Source organism: Gavia stellata, chromosome 2, assembly GCF_030936135.1.
Source record: "Gavia stellata isolate bGavSte3 chromosome 2, bGavSte3.hap2, whole genome shotgun sequence".
NCBI classification, from domain to species: Eukaryota; Metazoa; Chordata; class Aves; order Gaviiformes; family Gaviidae; genus Gavia; species Gavia stellata.
Window position 1 is genome coordinate 21992785 of NC_082595.1, and position 12524 is coordinate 22005308.

At 38.7% G+C, this 12524-nt stretch overlaps 1 protein-coding gene across 2 annotated transcripts in view; it reads left to right on the top strand.

The window, feature by feature from the left end:
* Nucleotides 1–12524, top strand: part of HEATR5B (HEAT repeat containing 5B) — a 57626-nt gene that overhangs the window by 35393 nt on the left and 9709 nt on the right. For both annotated transcript variants that reach the window (XM_059827653.1, XM_059827644.1), the window contains 7 exons: nucleotides 286–354; nucleotides 2672–2851; nucleotides 4167–4404; nucleotides 5033–5293; nucleotides 6272–6399; nucleotides 6586–6730; nucleotides 11608–11877. In XM_059827653.1, coding sequence (XP_059683636.1) covers nucleotides 286–354; nucleotides 2672–2851; nucleotides 4167–4404; nucleotides 5033–5293; nucleotides 6272–6399; nucleotides 6586–6730; nucleotides 11608–11877 — 1291 coding nt within the window. The remainder of the gene's footprint in view (nucleotides 1–285; nucleotides 355–2671; nucleotides 2852–4166; nucleotides 4405–5032; nucleotides 5294–6271; nucleotides 6400–6585; nucleotides 6731–11607; nucleotides 11878–12524) is intronic.

Below are 12524 nucleotides of genomic sequence, written 5' to 3' on the forward strand. Positions count from 1 at the left end.
AGAAGAAAGATAATAACACTTATTTGGCAAAGGTAGCTGAGGCTTAAAAAAGCAATGGGCAAGCAGGAAAAAAACTAGTGTAGGACTTTTTTGTTGTTGTTTAAAGAATACTATTGCAACAGTCTGCTAGACAACAAGGATAAGTTTGGGATGTAACTCTAAGGCCAAAATTTACAATATTGTCTTGCTTGTTCTGTATATTTGCTTGAGCCTTAAACAATGTGAGATGAAGAATGTTGTGTCACTATTGTTTTAGCTGGATTTTATTTGTCTTCCTATAAACAGGTTGGAGCTGCTCTGAGGCCAGCTTTTTCCCAAGATACACCATCTGATATAACTGCAAAGGCCTGCCAGGTACAGAGGAAAATGTTCAGATAGTATAAGCCAAACTGATTTCCCTTCTTTTTGGAAGAAGGATGCAGAATGGAAGTAGTAGCAAATGGCTGGAAAATTTTGTAAACTTAGTCCGTGATAGTTTTGCAACATCTTTTGAGTCTCCTAGTAATATATTTTGTTCCTCAGAAGTGCAAAAGTCCTTTTTGGGAGCCACATCAGAAAATATTTAGTTTTTCTGAAACTAATTCTTTCCATGTCAATTCTGCATTTGTTGCTAAAAGAAAAAAAAAACCAAGAAAAAACCCAAACTTGCCTAATGAGACCAATAGTAGTATATTTACTGAGATGCCTCAGTCTAATCAAATATTCGACTTACTGATAATTTGCCTTTAAACACTAAAATTTCATTCAGATTAATATACTGGTTTAGATTTTAGAAGCTCTGAGCATTCTCATTACAGTCATAGTAACAACCTCTCAGTGAAAATTCGGTGAAAGATTTTTGTGTGTGTGTGTTTGTGTGTTTTCTTGTGTATGATCTCATGCTACTGTAGTTTAAATCCGCTATTGGCAACATAGCTGTAGCAGCATCTGGTATGTGGTTTACACAGCTAGATTACTACTGTAGTTTAAAGCAGCAGTTTAATTAGCTATGCACACGTCAGTTTTAATACAATAATTTTGTCTGTGCGAGTTTTGTTTAGTAAATCTTAGTCCAGCAGGACTGTGATTTTGTGGTGTTGTTTTGTAGTCTTAATTTCCAGCAAAACTTGTAAGGGTAGATCAAATATAGCATAATTTCCTATCTATACATAGGAAAGAATATGCTCATCTTACCTTATGGGAAGTGTCTCCATTTAAAGCTAGGTGAAGAGGCAGTTTGTGAAAACATGTAGCATTCTTTGTAACTTGTCAAAATCTTCCCTATTCAACTAGTTTCAAAGTGGATGTTTGCACTTACAGGATCCAGTGGTTGGAGATTAGGTTTTGGTATTTAAGTCACTCACTAGATGTATGTGGACAGAGATCACAGAATCACTATGGTTGGAAAAGACCTGTAAGATCATCAAGTCCAACCATCAACCCAACACCACCATGCCCACTAAACCATGTCCCACAATGCCACGTCCACATGTTCCTTGAACACCTCCAGTGATGGTGACTCCACCACCTCCCTGGGCAGCCAGATGAGCTGCACTGAATGAGTTTGATGTTGTTACAGTTTTACGTCATTACTGAAACAGCTGTTGACTTGCCAAAAAACAGGAGTGAAGCTGGTCTTAGTACTATTGTAAATGAGTTACGGATTTGTGACAGATCTTTCAACAGCCTTGTCCTGTGCACCTTCAGGACACTTAGAAAATTCTGTGTGTTCGCTTTACTTCAAATATGTCCATCGTTCCAGATCATGAGAGGCCCTTTCCCAAGGCTTTCATGAAACTGGTTCTCTAAAAGCAAAATAAATAAATTGTAGCATCACCACTAGAATAAAGGCAGCTCTTCTGGAAGTATTTGTCCCTTTTTCTTTTTGTAGAAAAGCAGCTGCACCAGAATTCTTCTATTGCCTGTGCTATGTCTGGGCATGAATGTGTTTCAGAGGATGAATGTCAATGTATAGCACTAGACAGGACGAGCTGATCATGTATGATGTTTGGATTTTAAGTATCTGTTTGGGTCCATTTAATTCAAAAGAAAAGAAAAGTGGGGAGACACCCAACTGTCTGTCCACCACGTCTGGTATTGATTGTTCAGAATATGGTACTGTTGGTTCCAGATCAGAGCCCAGTTGTTTAAATATTTTTCTCTCACTCATTTCTTGGTGTTTTCTTGACATTAATGTTCTTGAAAGCTTCTCATTAGTATGGAGCCTTAATATATAATTTGAGAGGTGTGGGTTTTTAAAGATGTACTTTTATTGTGATTGCTGTCCAATGTATTCTTCACAGTGAATGCAGTGACCCATTACTTGAATGATTTGACCAGATACTTCAGAACAGAACACAAAATTTTTTATTACCTATTTATGGAAGATTAAAAACTATATTAAGTATTTTTCCATGTATCTATTAAGTTCCATTGTAGTATGCTTTCCAAATACAGCCTTTGTAACCACTCACCTGAGCAATTCTGTTATCATGGGTGGGGAGAAGAAAAAGGAAAATCTCAGATTTTTTGATATTAAGCAGGAGGAGAGCTGATAATGTTTTTTGTGGTGGTTGTTTTGGGCTTTGTTTTCTTACAGGGTTTTTTTGGGGGGTTTTTTGGTTTTTTTTTTCATTTACAAGATTCTTGGGTTTTTTGCTAGTTTAGAATGATCCTAAACTTTGTTGTCTAGGTATGTAGTGCTTGGATAGGAAGTGGGGTTGTAAGTGACCTGAACGACCTCCGCCGAGTTCACAACCTTCTCGTCTCTTCCCTGGATAAAGTGCAAGCAGGAAAGGGATCTTCTAGCCAGCTTTACCGAGAGAGTGCGACTACTATGGAAAAACTTGCAGTTCTGAAAGCGTGGGCTGAGGTAAACATTGACCATTAAATATTTAAAAGTTTGAAAAGTTTTTGCAGCATAATAGCAGCCTCACACCTCACTGGCTGTTCAGCCAGTGAGCCTTGCCCTCCTCCTTATCTATTGCGGTTCCAGTCCTGGGACATTTTCATCTCTTATCTTTCTCTGTTCCTTTTTCTGCCATTCTGTCAATCCATATTTAGTGATGCTTGATTGTTCTTTTTTTTACTGCACTTTTTTAGATTAAAATACACATTCATACCCTATCAGGTTTTGATTTTCCTCCCATCTTACTGTTCTTAAACTTAAAAAAACCCCAAACAACCTTAAAATACATTCTGGTAAAATATTGCAGTTAATTAGCTAGGAGTTTGTCAAAGTGTTCACAATAAATTACAAGCTTAATGTAGATATTGTTGGGGAATGGCTGGAATACCACAAATCAACTATTTACAAAAGACAGAGTTAACACTAATACATTGCCTTGCTTCCTGAAATGTTACTCTACGTTAATTACACAATACTCTACAAAATACTCTACATATAGTTACACAAATAGTATTTGGGTTTCTTTTAGCGTAGTACTTTAAGGTTTGGGGTTTTTTTCCATTAAATTTTCTTGGAATTTACTTTTGAAATTACAAAGGAAAGTATTAACATTTCAGCTGTGTAATGTTAATCACCCCATACTGTAATTTTCAGCTTTGATATGGAACATCTGTTGTGTGAAGACACTTACTTCTATTGTATTTCTTTACTAAAAATGTTTATTTTTACTGTATTCTTCTGATATTTCTGCTTATTCCCATATTTATCTAAGTTTTTGAAATTCCATTTATCCTCTTGTAGCATCTATCAAAGACAAATATATAAATGTTCTTGTACTCATGTAACACATTTAAAGCCATTTTTATTTCATTATGATACCTAATCTGCTCCCAGAAAGTGGCAATTACTCTAATTTATCTAGTAGCACTTAATGTAGGTCAAGGACATCTTTGCAATAAGGATGCATTGATTTAATGAAATCAGTTATTTAAATCAACGTCTGTGTAGAGCAGCAGTAATTGACACTTCTTTAGGAAAATGTGTGTAGACAGATTGTTTTAGGAAAGTGCCATTTATGCCCCTAAGTGTTACATACTGGTAGAAATAAAAGAAAAAATATTTAAATAAAAGGTAATTGTATTGCAAGTCTCGTTTTCCCAGTCATTTTCCGGCAAGTCATCTGTGTATGGAATCTGTTACTTTCACATGGGAAAGGCTGCTGCTTTTTTTTCTTTTTAGGATCTCACAGCATGTACTTTCATATCTGTTTTTCTTCTAGGTGTACGTTGTTGCCATGAAAATTAAGAAGGAAGCAGAGACCAAACCAAAATGTGTTTTAAAGAGCACAGAGGAGGATGAGGATGATTTCGGTACTATAGATGAGTTGCCACCAGACAGTTTGATAACACTTGTACAACCTGAGCTACCTGCACTTAGCCGTCTCTGGTTAGCTGCACTGAAAGATTATGCTCTTTTAACTTTACCAGCTGAATTTGCTACCCAGCTTCCACCAGATGGTAAGCACTGGAGTTTTTTTGTGTTGTTGTCAAAACCAGAAAGAAACCCTTAGCTGAGACTTTAAAATTATTCTATAAATTATTTGGCAGGCATGTTTTTTATGCAAGTGATAAATTTCTGCCTATGTGTAATAGGAATGCTTGAAGTTTGAGTGTGCTTTTTCCCTTCAATCTGCAATGAAGATATTCTTTATCTGAATCACAGAGATCATTAAAACCATGTCTTTGTAGAATTAAGAATACTTTTACACCTCTAATACTACGATAGCAAATGCAAAAAGATGTTTACTATAAGAGAAACATAGCCCTTGAGATTAGACAGGATACTGTCATATTTTACCGACTTAAGAGTGAGTGTTCTGTATGAAAAATGCTGCAGACTTTGCCTGCCTTTCTTGCTTTCTGCTTACTGTTCCAACGTGGCCATTGCACTTTCTTGTGAGAGGTGCTAATGTTGCTCCTTCACACAGAGAATTGGGATACACTGTCACTAACAAGGATTACATCTGAATATGTACATGATCAAATACACCCAGAGTAAATAAACTAATAGATTTAGAGTATGTGCTTTTTGGCTATTATTTTACAGAGAATTTCAGAATTTACCTTTGGTTTGCTAATTTAACAGGGGGAGCATTTTATACTCCAGAAACAATTGATACAGCTAGACTGCATTACCGAAACTCCTGGGCTCCCATACTACATGCAGTGGCAATTTGGCTAAACAGTACTGGCTTTAACACTTCAGAGTCAACAGAAGAGACTGCTGCAGCAATGCCCAATTCACAGAAACGTGCTACATCCATTATGTTAAACCAGACACCTGGAACTCCACCTACCACTAAATCTTTGCTGGAGATAAACAAAGATCGAATGCACTTATTTTTGGGTAAGAGTTACAAGTTTAGAGTTCAGTACCAGCACATTATGGTATGAAATGGTATGGGAATAAGAAAAGATACTTTGCTTGAAATCTGGGATTTTTAAAATGCATCACATGTCTGAACAGTAATGTTTTGAAATATGTCTCCTTCTCTCTGTATCTTTCTGCTGTCTGTGTTCTTTATAGCTTTACCAGAATATTTGTCATTGTGATTATTGTGATTTTTTATAGACAAGTTGTGTATGTAGTTTATTTATGTAATTTAATAAAATGAGTAGGAACTGTTCTATGCTGTCATATAAAATGTTATGTTTCAAAAGCACAAAAGCTGTAAGATTAATTAAAATACACACCCTCATAAAAACACAGTTCAGTAGAGACTCATATTTGACAAGTCACATGAAGTAGCTTTTGCATCAGTTTTTCATCTGTGAGTAGTGCTCACTGTTTGTTTCCCTTTGTCATATAACAGCTTTAAGAGGTGGATGTGATCACTTATTCTGAGGAATGCCAAGAGTTTGCCGAGATATACAGATATTTAAAACCAAAATTAAGTGCCATATGTATAATATGAATATTGCATAATTTTTGAGGCTTAACTTGATCTCAGCTATCTTTACATTTAAAAGTGTTCAATAAAATAAAACTCAATTTACAATTGAAGGATTCAGAAGTCTGACTTGGAGATCTTTAGAAGAAAGTATGGATTTTCATTCAGTAATCTAAGTTGCTTGCTGTCACTGTTTCACTGTTTATTATTTTCCCTGCCAAATTTTGAGGAAGACACGATGCAGAAGAGAAAGCAAATACAATTCTGCTATTTCTAATACATAAACTCTCTTTTCCTTTAAAGGAAGAAGAATTGAGAAAAACATGTATCTTTCTGAAGTTGTTAAGAACCTGCTATACTTACAATGAAATTTAAAAAAGAAAACTTGATTTTATGATGATGTGAACATTCTTTTTAATTGTTGCTCTTTTCAGGTGTTAGTATACAGTTTTTGTGTTCCCCACGACCTGAAGAGCCTGTTGAGCATGTTACGTCTTGTTTACAAGCACTTCATACTTTATTGGATTCCCCTTGTGCCAGGATCCATATTGCAGAGGATCAGGTACTGTACGAGCATGTTGTAACAATCAGCATTTTCTAGGTCTTGGTCTTTCATCTGTGGTGATTACAAAAGTTGTAATTATTTTTGCATGAGAAAAGTGTTTGCTCATCATAAGCAAGTGACATAACAATTAGGAATTGTTAAGTCCTACTTAATTTTTTTAATATGTATTTTGTTTTACTGTAGCTCCTTGGTGTTGAACTCTTGAGTGTGCTTCACCGACTCCTCCTGACCTGGGATCCTCCTTCAGTCCAGCTATTGGTCACAGGAGTTGTCCAGCAGATAGTAAGAGCAGCTCAAGATTATTTGCAGGAAAAAAGGAACACCCTAAGTAAGATTTTGAAAACACGGCTTACTTTGCAGAGTAAATAAGCAACAGGTTTTTGTATTGGGAAAGGAACTCAAATACATTAGAGTATGGTTAAAGTGAGGAGGAAAATGCTGTGTATTCCACAGATACTTTTGATGTATTCATAATCTTACCTGCTGATTTCTTAACTCTTGTAAGATGTGGTTTTTCTTCCTCTGATCGTTCCAGCGGTTATTCTTTTCATGTCATGGTTTTCATTCGTTTTTCTTGAATATGGTGGTGAAAATTATACCCAGCACACCACTTAAGGTCTTACTAATACCTTGTTCAGTTTCATTATTTTCTCCTAGCACTTAATTTACCTTTTTTTCTGAAGTTTAATGGTTCAGCCCCCAATGGTAGGGTCTTGTGGTGCATCCCTGGCACAACTGGCATTCATGAGGTCAGTGAACTGTTAATGGAACCAGCATGAAAAGTTGCCTGCCGGGGAGATCTTGCCAGGAAGTGGAGCAGACTTGCGTTCTTATTTCACTGACATTCAGGGCGTGTCAGCAACCAGGAGCTCTGGGAACAGTGTGTGCAAGCAGGAGCAAGGCAGTTGGCGTGGAAAGGCATGCTCATGCAGCCCAGAAGTGCTGCTCAAGACTGTACAAGACTGCTCGAGTTAGCGTAATGATGGCAGTGACATACAGCAAGACACAGTCTGCTGACTGATGAACTATCACCTCTGGCACGTCAGAGGTCTAATGACCTGGCTTGAAATTCAGATGAAGGTCCTGATGTGACTGTCCTCCAGGTGCTTGTTTGTGCAACCAGGGCTGGAGGTGGCATTGGTCTCACTGTGACATGTGAAGGAAATGCATGTGAAGGTGAGCGGACTGTGTAGTGTCAGGAAAGGCAAATAGAAGAATGATGTGTTCTTCACAGAGATCCTGCAGGTGCAGGAGCCCAAGCCCCATGTGTCACAGAAGGAGGGTTAGCTATAGGTTGTGCTGCAGTATGGCCCTGGAGGATGGGACTTCCACAAAGGTGGAGGCTGCAAGATTGTGACTTCCAGCAACAAAAGGCTTTATCTCCAGACATCCAGTTGGAGAACACTGTAGAGATCTGGCAAGAGGAGAAGAGGAACAAGGTGTCAGGGTAGGTATCTGGGCCAGCCATCCCGCTTTGACAGGTCAGACCTGATACCACTAAGGGGAAGTGAAGGGTGATACCAGTCAGGAACTCTTTCCTTGTTTGCCACAGGCTGCCTAATCAAGAAGAGGAAGTGGGTGAAGCTGTATTAAACCAACTGGAAGAAGCCTTCCAATCACAGGCTATGGGAGTCTCATGAGAGACTTTTACCATCCAGACATGTGCTGGAAGGGCAATACTGGAGGATGCTAACAATCTGAAGCTTTCAGAAGTGTATGAGGCACAGGTTTTTTCAGTCCGGATGCTGGACAGTCCAAATAAGGGAGGTGCTCAGTGGATCTACTCCTCACTAATACAGAAGAAATAGTAAAGAACGTTAATGATAGCTGTGGCTGTAGCAGACATGAGATAGTGGAGTTCATGATCCTGAGGGAAATAAGGAAAGCAAGTAGCAGAGCAAAAGCTTTGGCCTGACTTAGCAGACTTGGGCTTGTGCAGGGAGCTTGCAGACAAGATCTTCTTGTAAGCTTCCCAGAAGGGCAAAGGAAAGAGATGGTTCATCTTCAGTGACAAAATATAGCTCATTCAAAAGAGCAGGATGCCAAACAGGCATGGCAGGAGGCTGACTTGGCTGAATGGGAACTTCTGACTGAGCTCAAATGCGGCAAGGAGGTGTATGGATGGTGGAAGTGGGGGCAGACTGCCCAGGAAGGCTATTGAAGACGTCTGCTCAGGTATGGAGGAATGGAATTAGTAAAGCCACGATTTGGCTGGAGCTGAGACTGGTGATGAATATCAGGTGTGACAAGAAGGGCTTTTATAAATATGTTGGCAGCAAAAAGACCAAGGAAATTTGGACCTGCTGCTGAATGGATTGGGTGATCTAACAACAAAACATGTCGGGTGCGGGGGGGGTGGGGCTTGAACTGAGGCACTATTATATTCTTTGCTTAGTCCTCCTGTGTCTAGTGAGCAAGTTTAGGGGAGAGAATTGCTACCTACAGTAGATAAGCAACAGGTTAGGGACTGCTTAGGTAAGAGCTGGATATACCCTGGGACCAGATGGGATGCATCTGAGGGAGCTGGCTGATGACATGCTAAGGCTTCTGCAGTCATCTTTGAAAAGCTGTGGTGCTCAAGAAAGCTTTCCAATGAATAGCAAAAAGTAGATGCTATGTCTAACTTCCAAAAGTAAAGACATGAGGCGGGTTTTGGGATACTATGTGCCAGTAAAGCCTACTCTGTGTTGAAAGATTTTGGAGTAAATTCCCTTGGAAACCACTTCTGAGTACATGAAGTAGAAGAACGTAATTTGAAATAGTGAGCACAGACTTACCAAGGACAAATAATGCCTAATGACCCTTTGTGATGAAATAGCTGGCTTTGGATGAAGGCAGGGTGGTGTGTATTGTTTACCTTGACTTTGCAAGGCTTTTGACCAAGTACTCCATAGTATCATTGTCAAATTGGGGAGATGTGGACTGAAAAGTATGAGAATAACTGGCTGGACTGCTGTGCTTGAATGGAGTTGGGTGATTCAAGTCTAACTGGCAGCTGGTTGCAACTGGTGTTCCTTAGAGTTCAGTATTGGGTCTGCTACTGTTAAACATTGTCATTAGCAACCTGGATGATAGGACAGAATTCACCCTCAGCAAATTTGTGGATGATACCAAATTGTGCAAGTGGTGGATACACTGGAGGGCAGTGCTACCTTTCAGGTGAATCTTGAGCTGCAGGACTGGGAGCTTGCTGAAGTTCAGCAAAGACAAATGCAAAATCTTGCATTTGAGATGGAATAACGCTATTCATTGCTATAGGCTGGAGAGCTGACAGACTGCATAGCAGCTTTGTTGGATAATGAGTTGAATGTGAATCTGTGGTGTGCCTATGCAATGCTGAAGACTCTGTTACTGGGCTGCATTAGTAAAGCATGACCAGTAGATTAAGGGATATGATTTTCCTTTCAACTTGAGCTTGTGAAGATGCATCTGGAGCAGCGTCTAGTTTTCTTCACCCTTCCCCCTCCTCCTGAGTAAGAGACATGTTGACAAACTGAAGGAAGTCCAGTGGAGGTCCACTAAGCTGCTCAGGCGGGTAAAGTATGTGACATGTGAGAGGAGGCTGAGAGCTGAACTTGTTTAGTCTGCAGAAGAGAGAGTTAACGTGGGACAGAATAGCAATCCCTCTTCTTAAAGGGGATTTAAAGAGAAGACCAATCCAGCCTCCTCTGAAAGGCATGTGATGGAAGGACAAGAGGCAACAGACACAAGTTGCAGCAATGGAAATCCAGATGGGATACAAGGAAAAAATCTGTCACCACAGGAGTGGTGAGGCAGTAGAACAGGCATGTTGTGGTATCTCCATGCTTGGAGATACTCAAAACTGGACTAGCCCTGAGCAACCTGCTCTAGTTTTCAAGTTGGCCCTGTTTTGAACAGGAGATTGGACTTGGATGACTTATGGAGGTCCCTTTCAACTTAAATTTTTCTGAGATTCTCTGATGAGTTGTTACACCTAAATCCTGTTCCTATACTTGGCCTTGATTTAGTAAAAATAATTCTTCTTTTATCCCCACTTCTTCTGGTATGATACTTCAGCTTCTGATGTTTTACTTAGGCTTTTCATCAACATATTCTGTTAGATTATTTCTACTTTATGTAAGAATATCCTTGATAAGGGTATTAGCATCAGTCTGAAAGCTGGTACTTTCAGTAACCTCTTCCTTTTAACAGAGCATCTTCCTGTTCAATAATCCCTTTACTAGTTCTTTAAAAATCTCACATTGGATGTACTGTTTTCATCTTTGCCAGATAAATTAGTTTCCAAGTGGCAACCTGGCAAATAGTTCATTGGTATCTGGTTAGGTTAGGTCTGCCATGTTTTCTTTTACCTGAGAGAAGTAAAGTAAAACCCAAAGAATGTTCTCTTACTAAGGAAAACTACCATCTTAGTCTAGCACAATATACTGTTGAGAAAAAAACCCAACTGTTAGCTTTTGCCCGTTTTCCACATAAAAACAGAGAGGGGATTTTGCTGGAATTTGAGGAACCAGCACAGCTAAAAATGCAAGCTCTGTTCCTTCATATGAATTAATGGAATTGTTTACTGTAGGCTCAGTAAGTTGCATTTTTCAAATCAGTGAATGTGATAACACTAGCAATCATTTAAATTCATAGGAGCTCCACAGGGGTAGTTCAGGCCAGCTTTGACTTACTGAATCTCTGTTGCTGTTTAATGGGAGAAGGAAAGACTGCAGCTGGCCAAGCTGCCATTCAAAAGAGACTTTTTGAACTGAATGCACTGAAATCATGAAGTCAGACATAGAATCCTACAATGCTTTTCTGTTCTCTTATTTCATAATCAATTTAGGCCAAAATAAGATTTTGTCAGGGTGGAACATTAAATTAATAGCCATTAAATTAAAAAAATATTGTCATGCCTATTTATTTGGCAGTCATTGTTGTTAATTTTACAATCAGTAAATTTTTATTTTGTGTAAGTATGACTACTTTTTTTCTAGTTCTGGATGGATTTTTAGTAAGTATTGGTGCAATCACAATACTTCTAAAACATTTTAAACCTGTTTAAGTCATTCTAACTAAAACATATTTAGTTTGATATGAGCCATGTTTTTCATATCTTACTGTTGAAGCAAGTTTTTATTCTTGATTTTTAATTTTTTTTTTTAAAGAGCATTTCACGTAATCTTTGGTATGGGATCTGTCTTAATTGTCTCCTCAGGCATTTCTTTCCTTCTTTTTCAGATGAAGATGATATTGGGGAAAAAGAAAATCCTCTTGCTTTAGGAGAGGGAGGTGAGAGTGGTGGTCTTGTGCCCGGAAAATCTCTAGTCTTTGCAGCCATGGAATTGCTCATGTTTATCCTAGTACGGCACATGCCCCATTTGACTTCAAAAGTGTCAGATTCTCCAAGTCACGTTGCTGCCAAATCCCACCTCTCTGAGGAAAGTGCTCGTCTTGTGGCTGCCACTGTCACTATACTGTCTGAGCTGCCTTCTCTGTGTTCTCCAGCAGGTAAGGTATTGTAACAAAATATGTATGAGTGGTTACTGTAGGGGAAGCGTAGTGAGCATATGATGATAAAAGTAAACTGTTAATATATTTTTACAGGATACTTTAAGGTATTGAAAAGTACGTTCAGGTTCTAAAATAAATTAAGAATTCAGGCTTTTTCAGTGAGCAACGTCAAGGAAATGATTTGATTTTAAATTTGCATGTGTGCTGCAAGTTTGTTGGAAAATGAGCTCTATATCACTATGATTTTATTGTTGATTTTTTACCTTCCTTTTTTCATGATTTTGAAGCCTTTTGGCCAATTTTAATCATATTGTAAAAGAACATAGACATTTTGGAGATAATTAAATTCCTGAGAAGTTCATGAAAAGCAGCAGCTGGATGAAAAGAGAATCCTACTGAGGAAAACAGAGCACAGTTCAGCTGTAGTACACTGGTTTTGCAGCCGTTGGCTGTCAGTCATCCCAAATGTGACTGTAAACTAAATGGAGCTTTCTTCTGCCCAGGGAGACTGTCACAAAGGATATGTGTAAACTAGGGTAATTGCACTGAGTGGAGTTCAGGGGTAAAGGACGCAATTGCATGGGAAGCTGTGCTTTTTGAGTTTTGCTTTTCAGAGAACAAATTGCTTAGGGGTTGACTGGTGG